Raw genomic sequence first — 27,772 nt, 5'->3', positions numbered from 1 at the left:
CTCACACGTAAGTGTTTTCTCATCTGCGCCAGCTCACTAACTCGCCTACTCTCTAACTCAACGCCCCCCGCCAGTGCTATCTGCAACTGCTCGGTCTCTCATTTGCTCATTCGGTTATGTGTTCGCTTACCTGTTCATCCTCACTTTTGTGGTCATATTCTGTATCGCTCACGTGCACACTCACTTCCTCACTTCACTTTCCGTTCTTCAACCGTCTGGAGCCCAGCTTCACCGAAACCACCCAAGTGGAATTTAGTTTGAAATAAATATCCCAAAGTAAATAAAACAAACACACAACATCGCGTGGCACAGTGTGTGTGTGGTTTACAGTATTTACGGCGGCACTGCAGCCCGGCCGAGGCCATCGAGGGCGTTTGACGGTGATTGATTCTGATGGGAAAATACAACTTTGGCCTCAGTGTCCGTTCGAAATGTTGGATTCAGTTCTGGAAGATACAAAAAAAAAATTGCCGCCGCTGCAAAGTAGCCTGGGTCATCTCGACAGGGCACGTGAAGTTTTGCGGAGTGTCAGAGAATGCTGAGATGTTATTGATCCACGGCGAATGTTTTCCCCCTTCATTAATACCCTGCGTTTGCTCTCTTGACTGTCCCATCTCGCGTTACTGAAGGAATGGACTGATGAACTCTTCACTTTGGCTACGAACCTCCTCGCACAGAACTCATCGCGAGATAAGTTTTTGAACAAAGCGTAAGTTGCGCTTGTACAGCATTCATGTTTTATATATTTTTTCATTAATGTGTTAATATAAATTCATTCATCTCTTTATAATGCAGACTGCTTAAGAAACAGCATGCAGACTACTCTGACAGAACTATAATTTTGCATTATAATTAAAAAAGTTTAAAGGTCAAAGGTGATTTCTTGCTCAAATGAGCATTGAGGTGGTCCTCATCTTCCGCTTACAGTCCTGAGCCAGTGGTCGGGTTGATACCACAACAACTGTTCACTTCCCACAAGGTGATACCGATTTTATTCACCCCAGAGGTGTGATGGGCTGAGTTGATCCCCAACCAGGATTTGAACTCACAACCTTTCGATTGTGAGTCACCTGGCCAGCATTTACTCCGTAAAAACAAAAATACTCGGAAATATATTGTTTCAATATGCGGTTCATTTTAATATTAAATTCTAATGCTTTCATTTGGAAAACATGACGTCTCATTATAAATTAATTGGTTATTGTGATGTTCCACCACATGTATATACAATGCAAATGTGTATATCTAATTGCTATAGGTTGTATTCTAAAAGGTAACTGCATATGGAAATATCATATCTGTCTTTATTTTAACAGGCAGTATTGTTTAGTAGTTTAATTCTAAACACTTAAAAAACACGACAGTGTTTGGGCATACCCCCTGCACACAGAAAACGTGTTCATTAATGCAAATGCATTCCTGGGTTAAGCTGTCCAACTCGTTTTCATATAAATTGACAAGCAAATGCGTGTGCCAGGCAGTGTTGCATGAGAGTTAGTGCAAGTGGAAAGTTATATAATGACATTGAAAGTAGAAAATACAAATGTTACTTGGAACAAAAAATTTAGTTAGCTGTCATGAAATAATCAACCGTCAGCATTGAATGTAATGGACATGTTAATTATGTGCATGTGTTATTCATAAACAAAAATAATTACGGAGTTAATTATACCAGGATTAGAAACTTAAAATCATAATTGGTAGCCTATTCTCAGGTTTGATGCAGCTAATTCGGCTGTGACGGTCCCACCTGATGACGGAGACTTGTGGTGCCTCCGAAACGTCGTGAATTTTATTTTGTTTTGTTTTATTTTACTTTCATTAATTTTAATGTTTTTACCTACGTGACTTTACCGAAAAAACCTGAGAATATGAATCATTGCAGTCACGAAAGCTTCAAATCTAGAATTGGTAGCCTCTTGAACCCAAACAAGAAAAATGTGTCAGTGTAAATCGGAAACAATTTAGATGTTTGGCCAGGGTGTAGTGTGGAGGAAATTCCACCCATTCCAGGTGTATCCTGATTCTAATATATATAAATATAAAAACAATGTCTCTCATGTCCCATAGTGTGGCCTTATCTGGGAGTGCCATTTTCATGAGATAAATCAACCAAACATATTTCCGCGGACTTAAAATTCCTCACTGACTATGTAAATACATCGCTTAGAAAAGTATTAAGAATGGAAACTTTCAAGTGCTTCTTTTTATCGTGTTTATCTAAAACGCAATTCCTTGATAAGTGTCACGTTTCGGCAGTCGTGTTTAAGAATGCGTGTCGACAAAATGCATACCGGATTATATAACCAGGGTCGTTCTATGCTCTGCTATTCTTAAAATGTCACGGTGACTGCCATGTAAAAGAAGGGTGAAGCGCGGCCCTGCAATTCCTTGCTCACTTCACTGTTGGTGGAAGAGCCTTTGGATCTAGAGATCCGGCTCAGAGGGTGTTTGGCCTACTCTTCCATGCGAGATTGTGAGAATACCCCACACGTCACCTTGACTGTTATGTAACCCACTCTTTTTTTCCTCCTAGAAAATATTAGCCCGATGCCATGCTTGAATGTTAGGGTAATTTCCACAGTATGTCTTGGAATATGTGCGAAGCCAAAGTAAACACAGGCAATATTTCTTCAAGGAATGCAGTGCACGGCTTAAGTGTGCCCGTGTTGGCTCCCACATAACTTGCGGCTGGCCTCTTCCCAAAAGACACACACACGGTTGCTGAAAACTTCCTCAAGGCTTGACCTTCCCCTTGGGCCTTCACGGTAGCCCCAGAGGTCCCTTTAAAAGAGATGTTCAGTACCTCGGTTGAGTATATTTATTGGTGGCACCGTATGTGTGTGCGTCTATGTGCACGCGCGCAAACTCGTTGCACGCATGTAAACCTGTGCACTCGCATATGCTCATGTGCACACCTGTGTAACTAACTCGTACAGAGATTAATATTTGTTTTCATGTTTATGTGTCCTGCCCCAACAGTCTGTTAAGGCGAAAGGGGGGATCTTGATTTGAAGCTTTCGTGACTGCAGGAATTCATACTCTTTGTTTCTTTCGGTAAAGTCACGTAGATAGAAAAAACAACTAATAAATCACGACGTTTCGATAGCAACACAAGCCATCGTCTTCAGATGATGGCTTGTGTTGCTATCGTGTTGCTATCGAAACGTGATTTATTAGTTATTGTTTCTATCTACGTGACTTTACCGAAAAAACCAAAGAGTTTCTGGGGGATCTTTGTCTTTGTGGAGTGATAGTGTTGTGTTTAGCACGCTGCATGATTTATCCAGCAACCCGAGTTTGATTCCTGCTCATGGCCAACACCGGCGACCGGCGATATATGAGCCAGTCCCCTGCCCCCTCCTCGTTTGACTCAGCCACAAACGAGAAGCTGGTGTGGTGTGTACAGATAGCCACTAGGGAGACAAAGGCGGCCAGCGGTCCTGACCACGCCACCCCCTCGTGCCGTGCCGACATAGGTTGTTCGTGTACAACACTTGCCTCAACAGTGTGTTATGGCTCTATAGGGGAGAGGATCTTTGTCATTTTGTTGTAGGGGGATGGGGAGCGGTGATGCATGTGAAGGGCTTCTACTTGGGATAACTGTAGATGGGTATTTTGGCCTTCCACACTGGGCCCCATGGTGGCGAGATGTTAACTACCTCGCCTGGTATGCAAGAGGTTATGGGTTCGATCCCAACCCTGACTCCTGTATATCTGGAGTTTGCATGTTCTCCCCGTGGTCGTGTTGATTTTTCTCCGGGTCCTCTGGTTTTTCTCTCCACATTTAGAAACATGCCTTTAGAGTATTTGGCTGGTACACATGTGCACGTTATAAGCCACTTAGTTGAGCTATGATTTGTGGCCAGGTAACTTCTGAAAAATAGCTATATAGCTCATTGGGCCTTACCTGGTCAAATAAAAATAGTTTAATCTTAGAGATAGTGGGAGTAAACCCACACTTTACCCCGTCACACGCAAACTGCCATTTGACCAGAGCCTGGCCGTCAGGCAGAGGTCGCAAACGGGTTTTGATTCCTTACCCGTAGCCGTACCCGTAGCCGTACCCGTAGCCGGCCGCACCAGGGTCGCAAACGGCTACCCGATACCACCTGTGCTGTCTCCGCCTCTCCGGGTAAAACAATTATCCTGAGGCCTTCAGAATGTCGAGTGAATCCCCTCTGCTGTTGAAGCAAATGGGGATGATGTTGTTGATTGTCATATTCTTGAACCAATCAGGTGTTGAGTTTGCCATGGTGGGCGTATTCTTTGACACGCTGGAGCCTTCTAGCTGGCCTAGCCGCCTACATCAGCCTTGTTCGTGTGGCGTGATCGGAGGGCCACTTAGCTAGCTGAAGTAAAACTAGCTAGCACGTAACGTAACATCATCTAAGATTTATTTAAACTTTATTTCGTGACGTTTAGTTTTTTAGATGTAGTGCTTTAGATTTTATATTAGTGTATTTTTTTTCCTGTGCGGAAGCCTATTGAATCCTGATTGTGTTATTTGTGTTTTACGGCATTTTTGCTTGCTTGGTGGTCGTATGAGTAAATGTGGCTGGTTGTTGTGAGTTTGTTCTTGTTTCTTTGGTAATGACATTGATTTGGGCTATGCGATGTCTATTTGTGATGCAGCATCCTGTCATACTGCGTAATAGTGATACATCCTTGATGGTTTCAGTCACCATGTATTCATGTCTCTGCAATTAGTGTATTGTAAGTGTCATAGGTGTTGAGCCTCGTGTTAAATCACTTTATTCCACTCGATAAAGGTTACTGTCACTGTGAACGTGGAGTGGTTACGTCGACAACAGCCTCTAGCCCTCGTGTCACGGTGAGGTTATTCGAAGGCGGTTTAATTGCGGGAGGAGAGCACTGAAGGCCGAGGTGTAAGATACACAGCCCACCACTGCACTTGACGATACTGCTGGGTGGGACTGGTGCATGGGGATTAGAGAAACTTGGTTTTGTGTCTCATCGTATATCAATTTAATTTCCTCTGGCAGATACACAAAACTGAAACTGCAGTTGAACACTGAAGATAAACTGCCAGTCAGAAGGTGAGTGCGGCTGTATTTGCGGAGTACTTGTGACTTGTTTAAATGTATGGTAATAGGATTTGTTCTAGGCTTGGAGCAATTTACTGTTCACTACAGCTGTTTAAGCATTAAAAGGCAATTAGCGTGTTAATTATATTTTACTGTTAATGCTGATGAGGCTCATTTAGGAACGCATTGTGAAAATTCTTGCATAGTCCGAGAAGGAAGTTAATGACAACATCTGTGGCCAAAAATTGTATTTAAGCGTAAGATGGGATTTATTTAAATTGTTTTTAATTTTGTTAGCGTTTTTGTTGCAATTTGTTTTGTGCATTTATCGCCGTTACGGAACATTGCCAGACGTCTTTATCTGCCGGTCAGCAACTGAGCGCCATACTCACCCAGAGTTGGTTCACAGGCCCCGACCAGATAATGTCACTTGTTCGGTTCCGTATAAGGTGGCATAACTTAGTTGTTGTTTTATAATATCTATATACAGTGTAAGTTATAAGATACCCAAAATAATTAGGCTGCTGCATGAATTCACTTCTATTCTTAGGTTTTTTTTTTCCGGTAAAGTCACGTAGGTAAAACATCAAAATTAATGAAAATAAAATAAAATTAAACAAAAAATCACGACGTTTCGGACCGTCACAGCCGAATTTGCTGCATCAAGTGCAGCTAATTCGGCTGTGACGGTCCCACCTGATGACGGAGACTTGTGTTGCCTCCGAAACGTCGTGATTTTTGTTTAATTTTATTTTATTTTCATTAATTTTGATGTTTTACCTACGTGACTTTACCGGAAAAAAAAAACCCTAAGAATATGATTCCTTGCAGTCACGAAAGCTTCAAATCTAGAATTCACTTCTCTCGGCCATGTAATGAAATTGGTACCATTGAAAGTTTTGCCTCCTATTTTTGCCACCATGGGCAGCAAATTTACACTGCAGTACACAGACTACAGGTAGTCTGTTTGAAAAATATACTAGTAAAATGAACTGCAGTCCATTTCTCCATTTGAATTTAATATATATATAGCCCATTGGTCTTTTGTCCTTATAGACCAATCTTCCCCTGAAGCATTTGTTTAAGCAGGCAAAGTCTGGACCAGAGTTGGTTGACCTTCAGGGTCTAATCAGCAGTGTCAGTTTCGCCCCATGTGCTGGGAGCTTCCTGAGGAACTGAATGTTTCGGAATAGCTCTGAACAGTTCACGTTCCTGAAGAAGTTCCTCGCACGTGGAGTGAAAGGTTGCAGATTACGCCGAATAGCTTGAGGTTCAACTGTAAAAACACATCCTAGAGCTATGTTGCAGCGCAATCGCACAGCATGCGCAGTAGCATCGTCTTCGGTGCACATACATTACATAGTCACGACTCAGGTCCCTCCATATTTTTTCTCGGGGTGTATGGGAATCAAGTACATGTACAGCACACAATGCGGACCGTGAGGGATATTTCACCCTCCATCACCACACTGGTCACGTGCCAGTTGGTAAAGGTGGGAAGGAAAGATGTACACTGCCCCCTGCTTGCCCCAACGTGTCCTGGCAGCAGCTTTATAACACTTGTTTACCCATGGTGGTCATCGATATACACTCATCATAAAGGATTTTGGGTAAGATCGCGTAAGTATAAATGTGTCGTCAGCCTCCACCACCCGACACAGTCAGTAAGGGGTTTGTCACGTAAACAACGAGCCAACTCGTGACTGCTTCAGCCCACAGGTGTGTTGGAGAGTAAATCCACAACATTTATAATTGTTAATTTATACTTTCGCGATCTAACCCAAAAACCTTCATTATTAATAATATTGGTCGCGAAAGCTGACGTGTTCAACTGATATATACACTATTTACGGTTGCCCAATGGTGCGAGATGTTAACTACCCCTCTTGGTATACAGGAGGTCGTAGGTTCGATCTCGACCCTCATGCCTGTTTATTTGGAGTTGCATGTTCTCTCCGTGGTCGTCTGGATTTTTCTCCAAGTCCTCTGGTTTTTCCCTCCACCTGTAGAAACATACATTTAGAGTAATTGGCTGCTATTAATGTCCACATGACAAGCCACTTCGTTGAGCTATCATTTGTGGCCAGGTCGCTTCTGAAAAAGATCTGTATAGCTCAGTGGGCCTTTAGTGGTAAAATGAAAAGAGGTTAATCTCATTTCACATTGACCTCTTGTTTATAGCCTATCTTGGACGATTATATTGCTTCGTAGCTAGAGCATAAATTCATCCTGTGAATCAAGCAAAAGGTATGCATAATGCTCACTGCTGATGTTCAACGAGCTTGTGTTGATGATTGGTGGAATGTGAAAACATGGAATGTGACAGCCACCCCCACTCGTGTCGTGCGTGGCCTTGACTGTAGTTGACATTTAAGGTAAATCCTCTCTTCAAAACTGGAAAACACTCAATAATGTAATCCAGACATTTCTCTGTTTAATAATTGCTTAATAAAAAACATACTAAACCGTTTCCTTTGCTTCTGTTATGATTAAGTTGATTCGTAAATAGGATCTCGCATGTATTGTCTTTTGTGCTTATTTGAGCTTACCTTATTTCAGGAAACGTCCAATTTTTGAAATCCAAAAATTGAAGGACACATTTTTGATACATCGTTGGCAGTGGTGCACAAACGCAAACAGCAGACATTCAACACAGGAAAGCATACATATAATAGGCAACATTTAGGGATATTGTTCTTCATAACAGAGAGAAAGAAGGATCCTTCTTTGCTTTAAAGATGGAGCATTGGCCAAAACATCACCGTAATACTTGTACTTTTATTGCAGTGGAATTTACAAATGTGTTTTACATTTTTGGATCTGGTCGCACAAATAATGTGCGTCATGTAAAACAATTGGGTACCCAGTTGTTAAATGTGGTGAGATCGTGCTCCAACAATGCACCGGTGTTGCTGCTGAAGAAGTGATAAACTGGCCACGTCTTGTTTTTCCGTGCCAGCTTTTGTAATTGACTGTGCCAAGCAGAGGGGGTTTACGGCACACGTTTCAGTTATGCAATCGGACCCTAAAATTAATTATGAATCATAACGTTGGTGGCGAAAGCCGTCTGCATGTCAAACGGAGCAGCGTCTGCAGCTGCATTTATTTGTGTTTCCCTTTCTCTTCTGTGTAGCATTCTGCGCATGTTTCCCACGGACAAGAAGAAGGTGGAGATGGCTCTGATGAGCTGTGAGCTTCCTTCTGGAAGGGTAAGGCGACGTTCCCTTCACCCTTCCTGTGGCTCCGTGGTCCCCGACCCAGCAGTATGTCGAGACATCTCTCAGGGGTACACGTGGCACCTCTAGTAGTCATGTGACCTCTCTAGTAGTCACATGACCTCTCTAGTAGTCACGTGACACCTCTAGTGGTCACGTGACCTCTCTAGTAGTCACGTGACCTCTCTAGTAGTCACGTGACACATCTAGTGGTCACGTGACCTCTCTAGTAGTCACGTGACCTATCTAGCAGTCACGTGACACCTCTAGTGGTCACGTGACCTCTCTAGTAGTCACGTGACCTCTCTAGTAGTCACGTGGCACCTCTAGTGGTCACGTGCCCTCTCTAGTAGTCACGTGACCTCTCTAGCAGTCACGTGACACCTAGTGGTCACGTGACCTCTCTAGTAGTCACGTGACGTCTCTTGGGGGTGCGCGTGGCATCTTGGGGGTATGTGAGACATCTCTGGGGGGTGCATGTGACATCGCTAGAGTTTACGGCTGTCATCTCTAGTTTTTAGCTCTCAGCTAATTGTTTTAGGTGTTAATTACTTACGAATGTAATTACAATGTAGGAATGTGTGAATTGTTTAATTAAAAAGTAAACCCGATACGCTGGTGGGGAGAGTATGAGGACAGGGGATAGACCGGTGTGCTAGACGGCGCAGTGGTTTGCACCAAAGGGTGCACACCACTGCTCTCTCTCTCTCCGTGCACACAGAGCATAATGTTCCACGTGGTTGCGAATGGGACTACGGCTGAGATTAGGAACAACTTCACGCCCGCGGGGAGAGGTGGGGGGATCATCTTCAAGAGTTGTCTGTCCGGATTTTGTGTGAATTTAATTAATTTGGCTCGTTGTTCTACTCCATTAAAAGTTTCGCTCTCGGTGTTTCCTGAGATTTATGAAGCCTATTAAGGAGTTGAAGTCACACACAAAGCACAGCAATAAAGCCTCGGCTTAACATCACGTGTTTTATTTGACTCGTAAAACATTTTTTTTACTTTTGAAATATATTAAGCCCATTTCTCTCATTTCAGCAATCGGTAGGCACTTTAGGAAACTTATGATGACATTTTTGTAAGTGTAGAATTTATAATAAATACTTCGGTTCATGAATTCGTATTCTTGGATTTTAAAACAGTTCCGTGAGGAATCAGCGCTGAGCTGACACAGCTGATTTCCTCGGTTCAGATCTGGGATTCAGCCTTTGTTGATAACACTGGATTCTCACGTTTAATGCGTTCATGGGCATAGGTCAGTCAATGGGTGTTTTTCCCCCCTCAATTTTGCAAACTCTAGCCTTGACAAATTTCTCTCTGAGGATTATAAGTCACTTGAGGGAATATGACGTACAGTGGTTGTGATTTTTCCTATTGTGGGCCATCCTCTAACTCGGGGTGATGCACTGCTTACTGCAAGAGTTCTGAATGGACATTTCTTCGTCATGACATGGAGCCGATAGTTAATATTATGCATCGGCTTATTTTTCATAATTGGTGCCTTATTGGTTAGATCGTGTCGACAGAATGACAATTTTTTTACTCTAATCTTCCACTGATGAAGCTAATCAGTGGAAGATTAGAGTAAAAAAGTTTTATATTCGTGTTTTTGTTTAAAATATCTCGTGCACAGGCATCGCGAACATCTTGATTTTGGCAAGATTGCGACTCCGTGTGGCACACTCCTAACGAGACCCAGGGGGGCAGCGGCGGTGGATGCTGTGCGGAGCCAGACACGGAGCACGCACGCGCACACACGGGCGTGTGCGTGTGTGCATGCATCTGCGTGCGTGTGTGTATCCGCGCGCACGTGTATGTGCGCAGTCCAAGCAGAAGATGTTTGTTTTTCTCATTCTTGCAGAACGAAAACATCCCGTTAGCGGACTTCACATACGAGACATTCTACAGCTTCGTCAACAAACTCTGCCCCAGGACCGACATAGACAGCATCTTCGCCGAAAGGTGAACGCCGCCGTGTTGCGCGGAGCTAAACAAATTCATAATCCAGAGCGTGTGGACTCGGCCTTTGACCAGATGACCCAGAATGTGCCCGATATCTCGTCACATCCCGGAAGCTAATCAGGGTCTATATGAGCGCGGACAGCACGTGGATCGGCTACTGGCAGGCGCAGCAGGTTGCAATAGCCGGCTTCGGGATGATGTGGGGGACAGCAGAGTGCAGTGCAGTTGAAGCTAAATGTTTTGCTATACTGTACTCTGGCTACTACAGCTGTGCACGGGGTGGGGGGGGGGCTTGTACTTCTTTTAGTTCTGGAGTTAAAAGCCAAATGGAGGGACAAACATTTTCAATACATCAATCATGGTGTGAAAAAACATTGTGTTTCAGCCTTCTATTGATATGAATTTCTGGCGAGTAATCTCAGCTCATTCAATTGTTGTATTTAATGTTCATACCCACTCTCCAGGTTGGGTCACACCATCTCAAAAGATAAACGTATGCATTTCGGCATGGAAACCTATCTTTGGTGTATTGCTCATGCTCATGCTAACTCTCTGGACGTCGGAACAACAAACCGACGTCCGTCCATGAATCAACAGCAGCACGTTTGTCCATCTCTTTAACCAGCGGCGCCAAAAATAAGCCCTACATGACGGTCGAGCAATTTACGGACTTCATCAACAGCAAGCAGCGCGACCCTCGTCTCAACGAGGTCCTCTTCCCTCCGATGAAAACCCACCAGGTGCAGGCGCTCATCGAGAAGTTCGAGATCACCAACCTCGCCAAGAAAGGTGCGCTCGTGCCCCTCCGCCCTCTCACACGTGCCCCTCCGCCCTCTCGCTGGTGCCCCTCCGCCCTCTCACCCGCACCACCTCCACACATCGCTTGTCCGCTGCCCGTGATTCTTCACGGTGGGAATATGCCATTGGAACCTCATTTGCCAGTAAAAAAACATGATAATTGTTTTTTTACCCTTTTATCTGGCAACAAAACTGACACCTTTTACAAGGAGTCATGTTTGCATAGACCACAATACCTGCGGTCATAATGCAAACAAAAAACATAACTCGGATAATGTATGCACTGTGGGAATATGCTCGTCGGTGGCCAGTTAGCTCTGGGGTGGCGAATACAATGTCAGTAGCATTGAACCTGCACCACTTATATCCTAGGTTTGAATCCAGGTTTCAGCCGCCCCTGATTTACTAAAGTACAATGACGCATATCTGACTCTGCGGACAGCGGTATAGGCGGACATGTGAAAAGGTCGGATATGTGAGCATCTACAAGATGAGCACGGTTGGCTACGTACGGTGCGATAGAAGTTCAACATACATGCAACATGCAGAAAATGACAGTGACACTTTACACAAACACCACACTTGTTTATGGCCGTTATTTGGCCAGGGCTTGATATGGGACGTTGTAATGTCCCGCAATCTTAACGACCTTTCACCATGACCTTCAAGACCTCTCACCGACGACCCTGACAACGTCTTATTTTTTTATTTTTCCCTGCCATAAACGGTCACCCATCGCTCAATTGCAGTGAGTTTATGGTTTCAGTGTAGTTAGCAATGTCTGCAAAACAAAATACATTATTTTTGGATTTTCACTTTTTGCAGCTTATTTCAGCTCAGTGTGTTATAAGTATTGGATTTATTGCCATGCTTCAAAGCACACTATTTGTTGTGGGATTTTAAGATTTAGGTCTTTTGAAGGGACTTATAAACCCCCGTATTCTCCATATTTGAAGACGCTTTGAAAAGGGCCAAGATGTTAATTACCTCGCCTGGTATACAGGAGGTCGTGGGTTCGATCCCTACCCTGACACCTGCTGTATATGTAGAGTTTGCGTGTTCTCCCAGTGGTCGCGTGGATTTTTCTCCGGGTCTTACATGCATTTAGAGTATTTGGCTGCTATAAATGTACATGTAATAAGCCACTTCGTTGAGCTATCATTTGTGGCCAGGTCACTTCTGAAAAAGAGCTATATAGCTCAGTGGGCCTTACCTGGTAAAATAAATAAAGAAATTTCGTTTAAAGTAAGACGCACCGCCAAACTTTTGGCAATCCAGAGAATCCGGTAGTTTTTGGAAGCCATCTCTCAGGTGCTGTTCTCTGAATGAGCCCCAATCGGCATACGACAGCAGTAGGCAATGAGGGCTTTACTGCACTGATGATTCCTAATCAGAGTGAAACTCGTGTACAGTTGTCTCATTCCCTACTGCTGTCTAAATTAAAATGGCCACAATTTTGACTCCGAATGGAAATTTGGCTATATTTGGTCTAATGACCATGGCATCAGTGACACGGTTGTCATACATTGGTGAGGAAAGAGGCAAATAAATGACATGGAATGTCACTAACACTTATTTGTAATGTAAGTACCCAAAACATGAGGGTAAAAACAAAACCTCTCATGTATTCTCAAAGTTATTTTATCCCGCCTGTTATTCTGCTCACTTTATTCTCCGAATGATAGTGACGTTTGATGCGTCTTTGTGTTGACTGTGAACTTTTCTATTTATATCATGGGACCTCCTGTTCAGTGTTTATTGAGCAATTATAATGTCAGCCTTCAAGCCCGGGCACTCTTGCAATAAATATATTGAATATTAACCTCATTTAAAGGGGAAAAAAATAACAGGTTAAACGAAAGCACTTTAAGTTAATGTGGATTTGGCTGGTGAGCAAGGACTGCCCTGTAAAGTCCAGGGTAGGTTATTTTTGTTCATTCTACTGCACATAAACATAGGAAGGTTTATACTTTCCCGGATGTTGCAAAACCTGTTCTGCAGCCACGCCGCAACCATAACTATAAGGAAATAAATCGAGTATGTTTCCACTGCGGAGTAACATTCCACTGGTCTCTCAGTGGTGTCCTGTTGTTTTGTGCCACATTGCATCCCCGTGATGGAATGTGCCCTACTGTGCTTGAGCCGTGGAGTTGACAGCAGGGCCTAATTCTGCCTGTGTTTTTGTCCCCCCCGACTCCCCCCCCCACCACTCCCCACCTTCACCTCCCCCACCACTCCCCACCTTCACCTCCCCACCTTCACCTCCCCACCTGCACCACCTCACCTGCACCTCCCCGCCTTCACCTCCCCACCTGCACCACCTCACCACTCCTCACCTGCACCTCCTCACCACTCCCCACCTTCACCTCCCCACCTTCACCTCCCCACCTGCACCACCTCACCTGCACCTCCCCGCCTTCACCTCCCCACCTGCACCACCTCACCACTCCTCACCTGCACCTCCTCACCACTCCCCACCTTCACCTCCCCACCTTCACCTCCCCACCTGCACCACCTCACCTGCACCTCCCCGCCTTCACCTCCCCACCTGCACCACCTCACCACTCCTCACCTGCACCTCCTCACCACTCCCCACCTTCACCTCCCCACCTTCACCTCCCCACCTGCACCACCTCACCTGCACCTCCCCGCCTTCACCTCCCCACCTGCACCACCTCACCACTCCTCACCTGCACCTCCTCACCACTCCCCACCTTCACCTCCCCACCTTCACCTCCCCACCTGCACCACCTCACCTGCACCTCCCCGCCTTCACCTCCCCACCTGCACCACCTCACCACTCCTCACCTGCACCTCCTCACCACTCCCCACCTTCACCTCCCCACCTTCACCTCCCCACCTGCACCACCTCACCTGCACCTCCCCGCCTTCACCTCCCCACCTGCACCACCTCACCACTCCTCACCTGCACCTCCTCACCACTCCCCACCTTCACCTCCCCACCTTCACCTCCCCACCTTCACCTCCGCAGGACAAATCTCCGTGCTGGGTTTCCTGCGGTACCTGAACGGGGAGGAGAATGGCATTGTCCCTCCAGAGAAGCTGGATTTGAACGAGGACATGACTCAGCCGCTGTCTCATTACTTTATCAACTCGTCGCACAATACCTACCTCACGGGTAAGGACTTGCATTTACATGACGCTTTAATGCCTCGGCAGCCATAGCACCTTCCATCGTACATCTCATCCGTTACAATCCCCTGCTGCAGCCGTGTCAAGAGTTACCCAAGGTGGCAGCTGTCCCTGTGTGGCACAAGGTGGACTACAAAGAGGTTTTAACCTGCCAGTAGGGGCCGATGTTGCTATGTTGGTTTTTTACCCCAATTAATTTAGGTGAATGATTGATTACATTTGACATTTGACCCCGTGAAGCATGCACACACAGTCTGTTCTCTTACCAGATCTTTAACATCCACGGTGACACAATGTGTACTTATGGTTCATATGCATGCAGTATCAACCTGGGCGGCTGCTGAGTTTGAACCGCGAACCTCTCCAACAAGCGATATCTGAGTCTGCCCTGTCTGCCTTCCACCCCCTCACTGTAGCTTGGTGCCTGGGCAATTGCACTGCCTGCATACTTGAGGGCTATGCCACTTGTTTATGGCTCTGTGTGTGTCTTAGCGCCCTGCGTTGTGAACCTGGAGACCCGAGTTTAATTCCTGCCAACGGCTACCAACACTAATGACGATTATCTGAACTGGTCCTGGGTCTCCCTTAGGTTGACTGAGCCTCAAATAAGTACCTGGTGCGGTGTGTCAACATCAAAAGTAGGTTAGACAAAGGTGGCCAGGCATGGTGCTGTCCACCCACCCCCTTTTGTGCCATGCCAGGCTTTACAGGTCCTGCTCGCTGACAGCACTTTCCTCTAGAGTCAGTTAAGGCTATACGGGAGTTCCTTGTCGTGTGTACGGCTTTACATGTGTGCATGAGTATGGGTGCCTGTGCGTACATGTCACGCTTGTCGATAATCAGCGCGACGGCAAGACAAGTGGTGCCACTGCCTAACGCAGGCACCTCGTCTCTCGCTGCTCGGTAACAAAGTGGAGGTTCCGTGTTTGTCCCAGGGGGGCAGCTGAAGGGCAACTCGTCGGTGGAGATGTACCGCCAGTCCCTGCTCGCCGGGTGCCGTTGCGTGGAGCTCGACTGCTGGAAGGGACGCACGGCCGACGAGGACCCCATCATCACCCACGGCTTCACCATGACCACCGAGATTCCATTCAAGGTGTGCCGGTGACCCCGTTTCCCCGCACTCCTGCGTCTTCCTTCCGCACAGAGTGAAATACAGATTGCATTTTTGTCGTACCACTCGGGTCGGTTGTGCGGTGTCGCTGTTCGAATCGTTTCTTTTTTGGTTTTACCGCGAGTTTGCTGGGAACCATGTCCGACATTTCCCTCCCATGTGCTAGGAACTTCTTGGGGAACTGAATAGTTAAGAATAATGAAGGTGGGAAGTTCTGTATTGCTGCCATTTCGCCAAGACCTCCTTGCGAAATGAGATGTGGTTGTCATTGGTTTTATCCTGGTTAGATAAATATAAATACTAAGAACAGGCTTCTGCAGAGGTGAGATGTGTAGAGAGTGCTCGACTTGAAGACTCGGTGCTGCTGCTACTGCTGCTGCAGCTGTTGCTGCTGTTCTCATTTCTAGCTGATTGAGGCTGCGTCCTCGCTTCTGTGTGTTTAGGAGGTGATCGATGCCATCGCTGAGACTGCCTTCAAGACCTCGCCGTACCCCGTGGTCCTTTCCTTTGAGAACCACGTGGATTCGTATGTCACTCTCCCATCTTTCCTTGCATACACACTCTAGTCTAGGTGTTGTGACAGCGCATTGATTAATCATTTAAAATAGGTTATTTCTATTACGTTTATATGTGTCGAATTGCGCGTGTTGAATTTTTTTTTATTGAAGCTGTTCGTATGCAAGTGATCTGGCTTAAGGCTCATTTGGGCTCAACGAGCAAAAACAAAATTGCACAAACGAGACAGAACAATAATAGAGGTTTTTTGGGTTAGATCGTGTACATTTCTAAATGTGTCGTTCAACCCACCACCACCCGACACAGCCAACTAGTAAGGGTTGTCACGTAAACAGAACGTGGCCAATTCGTCACTAGTACAGCACGCCGGTGTGTTGGAGAGCCAAGCCGCAACATTTGCGATCTGAGTACGAAGTTTCGCCAGTAATTACAACCAGCTTCATCAGGCGACAGCCAGATTTGTGGAGAAGACCTCCTGAGACGGAATAAACAGGAGACGACACAAATGAGATGGTAAACATGTTTTAAATTAAATATGTAAATGTATTAATACATTAAATTGGGACAATTCATCGAATCATTGGGCAAGGGTAAAGTATGACATGCCCTGCACGGTCAGTTGTTCCATCAAATGTTCTTTTGCTAAATTGTATTCATCGATGTTTCAATCAGCATTCTGCAAGATACTAGCACCATGCCCCAATGTACCCTCTTGCAAGTGATTGTTCAATTGTCAGAGTGACATCAAACAAACTTCTTCTTTATTTTCATCAGCAGTAGCTGCAGCCGTGATCAATCCACTGCTGGGTGAAGGCCTCACCACGGCGTTGCCATTTCCCATGGTCTGACAACGCCATAGTCCATCTGGTTCCTGCACGCGAGCTAATCGCTTCGCTGCATCTCTGTGGCGGTCATCCTCTCACTACTCTCGCTCTGGCCGCTATTCTGTCCACTGTCTTGTCCTAGCAAATGTGTCCTGCCCAAGCCCACTTACATTTCTTCAGAGTAGATATGATGTTTAATTCCATGTCTAGTCCACGTGTTCCTGTTTTTATCTCTCATTATAATCCCAATCATGCATCCCTCCATGTTTTGTGTGTGTGTAATTTGCAGCTTTTATTCCACTTCTTTTGTCAGCGTCTATGCTTTACCATCCACGTGTCATCCTCGACAATACGCACTGATGGAAAACTTTCTTCTAAAGGAACATTTTTGTGTTTATTTTCATTATAAAATGGAAAAAAAAATTCAAAAGCACTGCAACCTGCACTCGCCTCACCTCCTCATTTCATCAGTTTGATCCAGGGCACAATTTAATGATTAAATGCTCCTTAGTCTGTTCAAGTTGTGTAACGACAATACAATAATTGTCTCTCGTTGAGAAAACTTCGTTGAATGTGACTTTTGTTTTCATTTATCGCTCTCCCAAACTCGCAGACTTCCTCCTTTCAGATATTCGGTAATTTCCTGAAGTTCAATTCTACTGATCGTTCACAATGGCTGGCACTGGCAAATATTGAGTTGGTTGGTTTATACTTTCTGAATTTATGTTAACACCTTTGGTTTTTTAAAATGTTCACAAAATATCTTCACTGAATACCTGTGAATAGTCTTGAGTGAGAGACTAATTTGTATCATTTAAGCCATAAATTGTATATATATACTGTACTGCATTCCATGCTACAGTATTCCTTCAGTTATATATGTAACAATGTATTCATTTTATTGGGCACTTTATTTTGAATGTCGTGCAAGTTTTTGCTTTTTACTTGGATTATATTGCACCCGTTCTTTACACAGTTGTGAAGTTAACAAGTATACAATAACTCCAAAAACATTTAAATCACCTGCATGAATGCCTTGGCCTTCATACTGTGAAATCAAAACCAAACATGATTTCAGAGTGGTTTAGACCACTGCAATCATGAATTGTAACATTAGCCGACAAAACCTACGTGTTCTGTAAATGTTTAGTTTTCGTTGATTTTGTCGTGTTTTGTATCGTCAATGTATTTATTTACTAATGTATATATTTGTTTTCGCGACAGCCCCAAGCAGCAGGCCAAGATGGCGGAGTACTGCAGGCTGATGTTTGGAGACGCTCTGCTCGTGGACGTTCTTGACAAATATCCGGTGCGCACGCAACGCTCGAAACCCTCCCTCCCCGTGCGGCTCGCTGAATAACGCTCGCTCTGGCGCGTGGGACGACTCTTCCCATGTGCCTTTCCTCGTATCATCCCCCCGTGTATTTATTTTGTCCGTTTTGTGTTGTTCAGCTGGAATCTGGGGTGCCGCTACCCAGTCCTGAAGAGCTCAAAGGGAAAATTCTCATCAAGAACAAGAAGAAGAAGATTTCCAAGGCGGATACGGCCCGCAAGAAGCTGGAGGTGACCAACTCCAACACTCCGAGCGAGTCCAGCATCGGGGACGTTCCTGCTTCAACTGGTGAGCAGAGGCCACAATTGGTGGCCGTCACGACTGCCATCGTCATTGTCATGATGCTCATCATCATCATTGTGCTGTGGATACCACCAACGCATGAACACACAATTGTAAATGACATACATTGTCATCTTCATTGTCATCATTCATAACTATATTCACTGTGTACTGTGGTTTCTGACATCACATTGAAGACATTGTAGATTCACAGCCCATTTCCCCAAGCAGCGCAGACTGTAAGGGTCATGTTGACACCCCTTCACCACACTGGTCAGTGTGGGTTGGTGAAGGTAGGGGTAGGACAGACCAACAGTGGATTTTATGGCACATAGAACATGGCCATAATTGAACGTTATTATCTTTATCATCGTCATCATCATAATCCCGTGGTAGACACGGACACCGTGTGGAATATCGTCATCGTAATTAATTATTTAATCACCCGAAGAGAGTATAGAACAGAGCATATTCCCATGGGAGCATAATTGAGCAAAGAAGACAGAAGTGCGTTTAGTTCATGCATTCGTGAGACGCACGGCGCACCCACAGTACCATTTAACATGACCCCCAGCATCTCCCATAGGAGTGGAGCCAGCAGACAACTCACAGGCTCAAGCTACACCCAACGGCACAGAGAAAGTCGCCAAGAACACTGACTGGCAGAAGTCCACCATGTTCAAGAAATCCTTCGGTAATTCATGTTTGTATCCAAGTGGCTCAGGGGGGCAGAGTAAGAGGCTTGCGATTGCAAGCCGGCGAGTTCAAAGCCTGGCCGCAGGTTGACTCAGCCCATCGTTCCTGTGGGGTCAATAAAATTACTACCGCTTTGTGGGAAAGTCAGCGGTGGTTGACTCTATTTTGATCCAAGGACAGTTAGAATCGCCGTGCCACCCCCATGTGCAAACACGTAGAACGTTCCAAGCCCCCTGTGTCTTAAGCCGTCAAATATATGCGTGGGATATCTGTCACGGACTGCGCCGTTTGGGCAGAGGGGCTGATGCGTAGGCCTATGACGGATGTCCCGTTATTTACAACGCGGTGCTCGGCAAACGGCGCGGCAACGATTGAGGGCGGCACGAGGGAAGTTTACGTTGGGCTGCCAAGATGTGTGAAGGCACTGACAAGCTCGGAAGCGTTTTAAAATCATTTCTTGTTTTGTTTACGGACACGGTTGGACAGCGCAGTAAATTTCATGGCACACCTTGTGCCCGTGTTTGCACCGGATAGCGACGCACTCTGGGAGGTGCGAGCGAAAGAAAGGTGAAATAATTAATGGCCGCTTGACACGTTTATAGATGTCAAACGGAGCTCCGCACACAGACCGTAATTCACGCGCCGAGCGAACCCATGAGACCGACGCTGGGCATACGCAACAATACTGCGCTGACGTACCGTCGCTCCTTGCTTCTGCAACATCAAGTGCTCGCTCAGTAGTTTGAGCACGGTGAATTGACGCAGCTGCAAATTATTGCAAGCCGTAGCCCAACCAGTAGTGCCTGTTCGTGGAAGTACCCATGTATGTATGACTAAATTGGGCTGTTAAGGATTTCCATTTATAGGGATCATAAATGCAACTCATAGCACCTTACATCACATTTCATCTCAACCATTCCAGTGCCCTCCTGTAGTCTTGCTGAGGGGACCCCCCCCTGGTGGCAGCTGTCCCTGTGTGGCACAAGGTGAATGCAGCGCTGTCCTGTGGCTGCTGGATGTCTGTCAAAAAGAGCTTCAGTATAAATAATTCTGATTCTGAAATGCCTCGGCATGTAAATGCAATCTTGGTCTGTGGCTTTTCCCAATTCCGTAATAAATATAATTTGCTCATCATTTATCAAATTTGGATCATGACGCCGACGCACGGTGGCCTTTTAACTCCCGCTGTGAAGCACACAGTTAATGCTCCTGCAGTATGAACCAGGGTGGCCTCTGGGCTCGAACCGCAAACCTCTGCTGCCACTCGGCCATGTCACTGCCATGTCACGTGTGCTACTGAACATGGAGCGCGAGTGTGGTGCGGACGGACACTTAGCCTTGCAAGGATGGTATTGCTTGGAGGCTGGAGTTCATGCCTATTAATATGCACGTTCTTTTGGGTGATTCTCTTGAAGTAGTGATGCCAACTTGTTACAGGCGATGAGGACGTGGGAAGCGATGATGAAGACTACAACGAAGAGGAACTCAAAAAGGCCAACACAGATGAGGTGCGGTAACACACCGAATCCAGAATCTCTCATTAAATAGGTAAATACTAATTCTAGATTTGAAGCTTTCGTGACTGCAAGGATTCATATTCTTAGGTTTTTTTCGGTAAAGTCACGTAGATAAAAATTAAAATTAAAACGTTTAATTTTAATTTTTATCTACGTGACTTTACTGAAAAAACCTAAAAATAGGTAAATATGATACAGGGTGGAAGCAGTGGTAACACTCTTCCTTCATAGCAAGCAGAGCCTGGGTTCGATTCCTGGCTTGGATGCCTTTCTGTGTGGAAAGACATCTCCTGAGTGTGGAAGAGTAGGCCGGATGACAGGGGATCTCTTGAGCTCTGCGTTAATGGATGCCCTTCCACCAGCAGTGCCATAAGGAAATAATTTCAGCCCTGTACCTTTGCCTTGTATTAAATATGAACGCTTTGGATGCTCAGGGAACTGCAAGCATTGAAGCGGGAGCCTCGGAAGAGATGTCCAACCTGGTGAACTATGTGCAGCCCATCAAGTTCGACTCATTTGAGGATGCCAAGAGTGAGTGTCAGCTTCCATTCCTTGTGCATCATTCTTTTGTCAGTCGCAGGACTTGCTTGAGCAATATGCTCCCCTACAAAGTGGATTGAGGACCCGCTCTTTCTGAATGGAAAGAGTATTGGACTTAAGAATTTGACGATTGGCTCTGTGCGACCTATGACCTTAGACCGAGGTCACATGGACATGTTTTTCAGAATGGTGTGAAACCAGAAATAGCGACAAGAAAACTCACCGCGTGAAAGAGAAAACACATCTTTAATAGGCATCGTGTTGACTAGGTCGCCGCCTGGTGAACAACGTGTGTATTGCGCTAATGAACAAAAACGTGACCGGGTACTGAAGGGCAAGCCCAATGAGGCGTGAGGTCACTCGTGCAATGGAGTTTCATGCGGGATTTAAATTCATGTAAAAAAAAAGCAGGTTGGGATGGTACTGGAGTGTGCGTCTTATAATGGGGATTTTTAAAAAATAAAGTCTAGCAGCAGGGTTGCAAAGCTGAGTGCTCCACAATCGTTGTTGTGTCTCTATTTGCTGTATTTTATCGTAGTTTACTCGCCGTCGATAATTAGAATTTCAATGAGCAGCCTCAACTAGATTTAACTGTCATCTTTTTTTTTACATCAAGAATATCACTTTATTGAATCATTCGCTACAGAGGCCAGTGCTATAATAATGCACACTCCGAGATCACAGATTTTCCTGCAAAAGGATTATTATTTTTTCCCATCTGGTATACGTGATTATTCAAATTTCAAGGGACGTGACATCTGTTGCAAAAGTTGTTGGGTAGGTCACGGAATTGCTTGATCATCTCCGCTCCTGTGAAAGAGAGACCTGCTTGGCAAGGCAGACGTGCCCTTGCATGCTTAATCAGGTTTGCTCATTGTAAACAGAACTCAAATAGGCTATTGGATTTGCTCTTACCGCTCTAATGGAAACCTGCACATTCACCATTCGATCATAATCATTAATCAATCTTAATAAAGGCACGTCGCCCGACATGTTGTCCACTCTTTATAATGAAGGAGCATTCTTTGGTTTTCTCACGGCCAGAGTTTGATGCCGTCAGCGCTTTAGTCTTAAAATCGACGACGGGCAATGATAATCCGTGGAATTTTAGTCCGGTCTTAGTCTGTGGATTTTATAAAGTCGTTCAAATAACACAGTTCTGACTAAATTAACGCTATTCTCAGTGTTATTGACTAAATTATATCCACAGACTAAGCCTTGACTAAAATGCCACAGGTTGTTTCGAACATAATTATACTCGCAGCTGACTAAATTAACACTGCTTTATGGCCTTATCACAGATTCGCTGCAATTGTGTTGCATACAGAGTGACTTAAGGAGGCCTTTTTCTGTTATTTCGGAGATGCATTTTGGTATTCTCTTCACAGCCTGATGGAAATTGTGATGCCAATGTTTATGTAACTGCATGTAATACAAACAAAACGTTTTAAACATATATTCATGAAGATAATTTTAAAAATGTGATACTGGTATTAAAACATTGCTTAAAGAGTTTACATTATTCTACAGAAGAAAGAAATGATGTTTTAATTTGACGTGTAGAGGCATTCGTTGCTTTTGGCCGTCAGACTTGTGGTACGTGAAATATATTGCGCTCGGATATTCCACACGTGTTTCAACAATTCTCCGTGCTCGAAACAAAAAACACGCGATAATTTCCCTTTTTCTCTCGCTCAGAGAGGAACCGAAATTACGAGATGTCATCCTTCGTGGAGAGCAAGGGCATGGAGCAGCTTACCAAGTGTCCCGTGGAGTTTGTGGAGTATCCTCCCACTGGCGTCGTGGCATCCTCACCCCTCCAATCCAGATGATGACTTAAAAGTGCAGAGCTCCGGTAGCTTTCTAACACTGGAAGGAAGAGCGTTCCAGACGGCCGCAGAAGCGCACCTGGAAGCGCGTGATGCATTGAGATAAATCATGGTCATTACACTGCTGGATGAAGGCCTCCACAAGGCACTGTCCATCATGAGCATGAGATATAATAATTCACCTACAACATGCACACGAGCTGATTTCATCGCTCCGTTTTCTATATGAAGGTACTTTTAAATACACTTCCATTACTTGGTTGCCACACCGTCATTATTATGGCCCATCAGCCATCATTGCTCGTAGCGACGTGTCCTGTCCAAGCCACACTTACTTGTCTTCATATTCTTTTAATGTCCCTTCCATTTATCTTTGTGCCTCACAATGTAATACGTCTCTTCGAGATTCGTTGTACACTATTCAGTTTTAGTTCCATTGTTTTTTGTGAATGACCGTGTTTGTGAATCATGCGGCATAGCAGGTACGTGACTTTTTATTGTGTCTCCCACTGCTGATTATAGACTGAATTACTTGCAAGCATTTTAATGTCCTTTTTGTTATGTTTTTTTCTTAGATTTGGTATTTGTCTTATATCAGATTAATCTAATTTGATGCGTAAGCTTGCACGACAATTATTGTGATCTGTAATTTGTTTTTTAACCAGATCGTTTGAGTAAAATATGTGTCGTTAAACCTCCCCCACTCAACACAGCCAATTAATCAAGTCACGTGACCAAATGCTGAAGGATATTTTGAGAATTCTGTAAACTGCCTAATGATACTGGCTCTAACTACCAACGAAACGTCATACCCAATTCGTTAAATGTTCTGACATTGCTTTCCAACAACACACCGATGGTGCTGAAACAGTAATAAACGAGTACTTTGTTCATGTGACGACTTTATTAATTGGTTCTGCTGAGTGGAGGAGGATTTATGATACACATTTTACTTACGCAATCCATCAGATTCATCTATTAGATTCCCCCCAAGCATGGTACAAATTTTGTGGGTTTCACTTAGAGGGCTTGGCTCATGGGGACTATTTATTCATCATAATATCCTTTATATTTAAAGCCCAATTTAGCCCCGACTCTTTAAGGAGTGTATTGCAATTGGGATTATTGCCCAATTCCATTCATGACTGTTTGGCTTGCGGGCGAGAAATCGAGGTACCCAAAGAAAACGCACCCAGACGGTGGTCGGTTTAGTTCGGGTCGGACCCATTGAGCTATGGCAACGCGGCCAACGTGCCTGGGCTCGTTACCTGGAGTATGTTCATACGGGGGGTGGGTGGGGGGTGTGGTGGGGGGGTAACTGTGCACAGGTCGATCATGCTGTTTACAAAGGGTGTTGTTGGTGTGCCACAGGAATGTAAACTTCTGCTGTCGGTTGGTCATCCTTTCCACTAGTGGGCAGTGTTGGACTTCTGCATCGGCAATATTTTGGTACAGCCTTCTCAACTTTTATTCGCTGACCGCAGGCTACTATCCATCGATTGAAATCGATTCTTACACTCGAAACGCACTCATTGCATGGTGTGTATGCACAATCTTTGCAATGGTTACCAGCTCCAAAGAGTTGGAATTATTTTTTTTTATATTTATGTAATCGCCAAAGTAATAAAAAAACCAGGTTACTGTTTTAAGACTAACTTAAACATATTCCTGTTTAGCCAGTGCAGTGGGTTTGGCTACATGACTACAAAGTAGTTGTATGCCAACATTATTGTGATTAACTTCCACCACCCAACAAGATTGTTCACGTTTGCAAAGATATTATTTGTACGTGCCAAAGTATTAACTTCATTTTTTTCCCAATCGACTTAACTACATATCTCATTGCAAACATTGTGGCCGTTAAAAATTCTTCAAAAATGTTAACCAAGGCAGAATGCAATAGATTTTTGCACTATCAATATTATGAAAACATCCTTCTCTTAAACGTTGTGAATACGGTATGCATAACATTTTTAATTGACTTGATCAGGTAGCTCAGGGCTCAGAGCTATGAGCCAGCACATCTGAAAGGCTCGGTTTTAATCCAGGATCTCAGTTGCCCATGATTAAACTAGGTTCTGAAGTGTCGTGAATTATTGATCTCAGCCCGGTTACCAATAACTGTAGAGAGAGAAAAAAGAAGTCATTACACTTTTTTATTTTCAATTCAATTGGCGAAATTCCAGCTCTGACACAAGGTGATGGCATTGCTTTGCGAAAGTTCCGTATCGACACTTCTTCATCTCATGATATGATGTTGATAGCACAGTTGGAGTTAAAAACTATAAAGGGCAAAGGTGCGGCCCTGCAATTGCTTCCTCTCACCACTGCTGGTCGCTGAAGAGCCTCCACTCGAGGGAGCTCCAGAGAGCCCTTCTCAAAAGTAGTTTTTTATCTACTTTTCCACTGTGGCCTGAAGTCTTGAAGGTGTAGCAGTACTGACACTACACCCCACCACACATCACCTAATGATTGACCTGACCGTGGTGCACCGGTTGGCACTGCTTGGTGGGCTGAGGCAGGCGGATTTAAGAAACTTGCACCATTGTTTTCACTTGCCGCCAGTCGAACCCCCGCACCCTCCGGATTGCAAGTGCAGCGTGGATAACCATTGGTCCGTTGCAGTGTTCCCTACAAATGTACATATTTCATTTAAAAAAATGTATATGGCGCTAAAACCCAGTTATTTTTAACAATCTTCAAAGTAAGAGGCTGTTGTGGCACCTTAATCAGCAACCTCTCGACTTGTCCACCGCCATCAACACCGCATCGACTCCTGAAGATACAACAAGACCCAGCTGAGCCGCATCTATCCCAAGGGCACACGAGTCGACTCCTCCAACTACATGCCGCAGGTGTTTTGGAACGCCGGCTGCCAGATGGTGGCCCTGAACTACCAGACGTTGGGTGAGCTGCTCTGCTCCACATCACTTCCTTTTTCTGTGCCAAAGCCTTCTCTAACGCGCGTCTTGTCCCCCGAAACCAGCATGTGGATGTACAAGATAGGACATCGATTTAAAGTTGCTAAATTTTGACTTTAAACTTTCGTGACTGCTGCTCAGCTGCCTCTGTATCACTCTTCTATTGCTACTGCAGGCTGCAGGCCGCAGGCCGCGGGCCGCAGGCCGCGGGCCGCAGGCCGCGGGCCGCAGGCCGCGGGCCGCAGGCCGCGGGCCGCTGGCCGCGGGCCGCGGGCCGCAGGCCGCAGGCCGCAGGCCGCAGGCCGCAGGCCGCAGGCCGCAGGCCGCAGGCCGCAGGCTGCAGGCCGCAGGCTGCAGGATGGCCGGGACTTGATCCGATGGTCACTCTCCACTGACGTCAGCTATGGCCGTGAATCAAGTTCAGGTCACTGGGTTCACAGCGCAGAGCACCGTCCTCGCCTATCCTAGAATAGCCTATTATAATTTACTCGCCTTTTGCCCGTTGAAAGACGGGTGTATTGTAGTAAATCTGAAACTTGCAAGCAAAAAGTAGAACACGACGTGATATTCATTGCACTAATGCGTGTGCAATTTGTAAGGGCGCGGTGACGCAGGCCTATTTCATTTTAAGGTTATAATTCCTTGTTCATCATGACGTCCTTTTTACTTTGATGTCTCAACAGCGTTATGGAGATCGCGTGACGTAAGGATTCTGCCTTTGTAGTGAGGGTTGTAAGTTGACGTCGGGGACGAGAGAGGAGGCGCCTCGGCCCCCATGTGGAGTGACGTCAGCCGCTAATTATTATGAATGGCGGGGGGGGGGGGTGTCCATTTGGAGGACGTCACCCACTCATGATTATTAATGAGGGGGACTGGTCGATGTGGAGTGACGTCATGTTCGTTAAGGACAGACATTGCTGGGTGATCATAGTAGGTATTTCACTAAAATTAAATTCATATTAGTAAAAGTCTCAATACAGCCGTACTGTGACACATTGCAGAGTCTACCTTCTGCAAGCGAGGGGTGGCTCTTTATCTGCTGCTGCCCCTGTAATCTGAACCTCCCTTCCACCAACAAGCTTTTCTTTCGACTCCCTGCTCAAGTGGACACTCAAGACCTCCTCTCCTCCTAAGGAAATAAATATATTATTTTCCCCTGGATGCTCACGTCCCACTATTTTTACAACACCTTGAAATATGGCTGCGTCTATACACGCTGTATACATCCAAACTGTATTGTGTTGGGTTAACCAAGGACAGTTTTTTCTTTCACTCTATGCATATTTACAATAATTTCCGGTAGATGTCCACACTCCTTCACAACCCACAGTGAGAACTGATTTCTCTCACCTTCTCCGCCACCCAGACTTGGCCATGCAGCTCAACATGGGCATCTTCGAGTACAACTGCCGCAGTGGCTACCTGCTCAAGCCAGAGTTCATGCGCCGGGCCGACAAGCAGTTTGACCCCTTCACGCAGGACATCATCGACGGGGTCATCGCCAACACCATCTCTGTCAAGGTGGCCCCCGCGTGAACGATGCAAGCGTTGGCACGGGCAGAGATTGCAGTATAGGGGCAGGGGTAGACAGTGATTGGAGTGGCAGCATAGGAATAGACGGAGAGTGGTGGTGTCATCCCCTTTGGCGGCCCAAAGCAAAACAAATATTTAGAGGCCCCCACTTTCAATGTACACACTTTTCATGAGATGACCAAAGGGAGGAGTAAGATGAGAGGAATCCTCTGTGTGTGCATCTTCAGGTGATCTCGGGCCAGTTCCTGTCGGACAGGAAAGTGAGCACGTACGTGGAGGTGGATATGTTCGGGTTGCCTGTGGACACCAAGCGGAAATACAAGACTCGCACCAGCAAAGACAACAACTCCATCAACCCGGTGTGGGAAGAGGACCCCTTTGTCTTTGACAAGGTCAGTCCACTGCGTTTTAATTTCCTTTTATTAACACACAAAACAAACTGGCACTGCTCAATTATCCCAATAATGAAAAAAATATCTTGAAATTACACT

General features: G+C 45.4%; 1 protein-coding gene across 3 annotated transcripts in view; it reads left to right on the top strand.

The window, feature by feature from the left end:
* Positions 1-27,772, top strand: part of LOC144937062 (1-phosphatidylinositol 4,5-bisphosphate phosphodiesterase beta-1-like) — a 153,735-nt gene that overhangs the window by 103,593 nt on the left and 22,370 nt on the right. For 2 of the 3 annotated variants that reach the window (XM_078864299.1, XM_078864298.1), the window contains exons 5-21: positions 630-709; positions 5,007-5,060; positions 8,182-8,257; positions 10,128-10,228; positions 10,854-11,017; positions 14,019-14,165; positions 15,115-15,272; positions 15,734-15,816; positions 17,855-17,939; positions 18,083-18,251; positions 18,832-18,939; positions 20,379-20,449; positions 20,893-20,989; positions 22,697-22,781; positions 25,610-25,734; positions 27,115-27,269; positions 27,509-27,673. In XM_078864299.1, the coding sequence (XP_078720425.1) occupies positions 630-709; positions 5,007-5,060; positions 8,182-8,257; positions 10,128-10,228; positions 10,854-11,017; positions 14,019-14,165; positions 15,115-15,272; positions 15,734-15,816; positions 17,855-17,939; positions 18,083-18,251; positions 18,832-18,939; positions 20,379-20,449; positions 20,893-20,989; positions 22,697-22,781; positions 25,610-25,734; positions 27,115-27,269; positions 27,509-27,673 (1,923 nt within the window). The remainder of the gene's footprint in view (positions 1-629; positions 710-5,006; positions 5,061-8,181; positions 8,258-10,127; positions 10,229-10,853; positions 11,018-14,018; positions 14,166-15,114; positions 15,273-15,733; positions 15,817-17,854; positions 17,940-18,082; positions 18,252-18,831; positions 18,940-20,378; positions 20,450-20,892; positions 20,990-22,696; positions 22,782-25,609; positions 25,735-27,114; positions 27,270-27,508; positions 27,674-27,772) is intronic. The other variant, XM_078864300.1, reaches the window with a different exon arrangement.

This window comes from Lampetra fluviatilis, chromosome 18 (genome assembly GCF_964198595.1).
Source record: "Lampetra fluviatilis chromosome 18, kcLamFluv1.1, whole genome shotgun sequence".
Classification (NCBI taxonomy): Eukaryota; Metazoa; Chordata; class Hyperoartia; order Petromyzontiformes; family Petromyzontidae; genus Lampetra; species Lampetra fluviatilis.
Note: the sequence above shows the minus strand (reverse complement) of the source record. Positions and strands in the feature narration are given on the sequence as shown.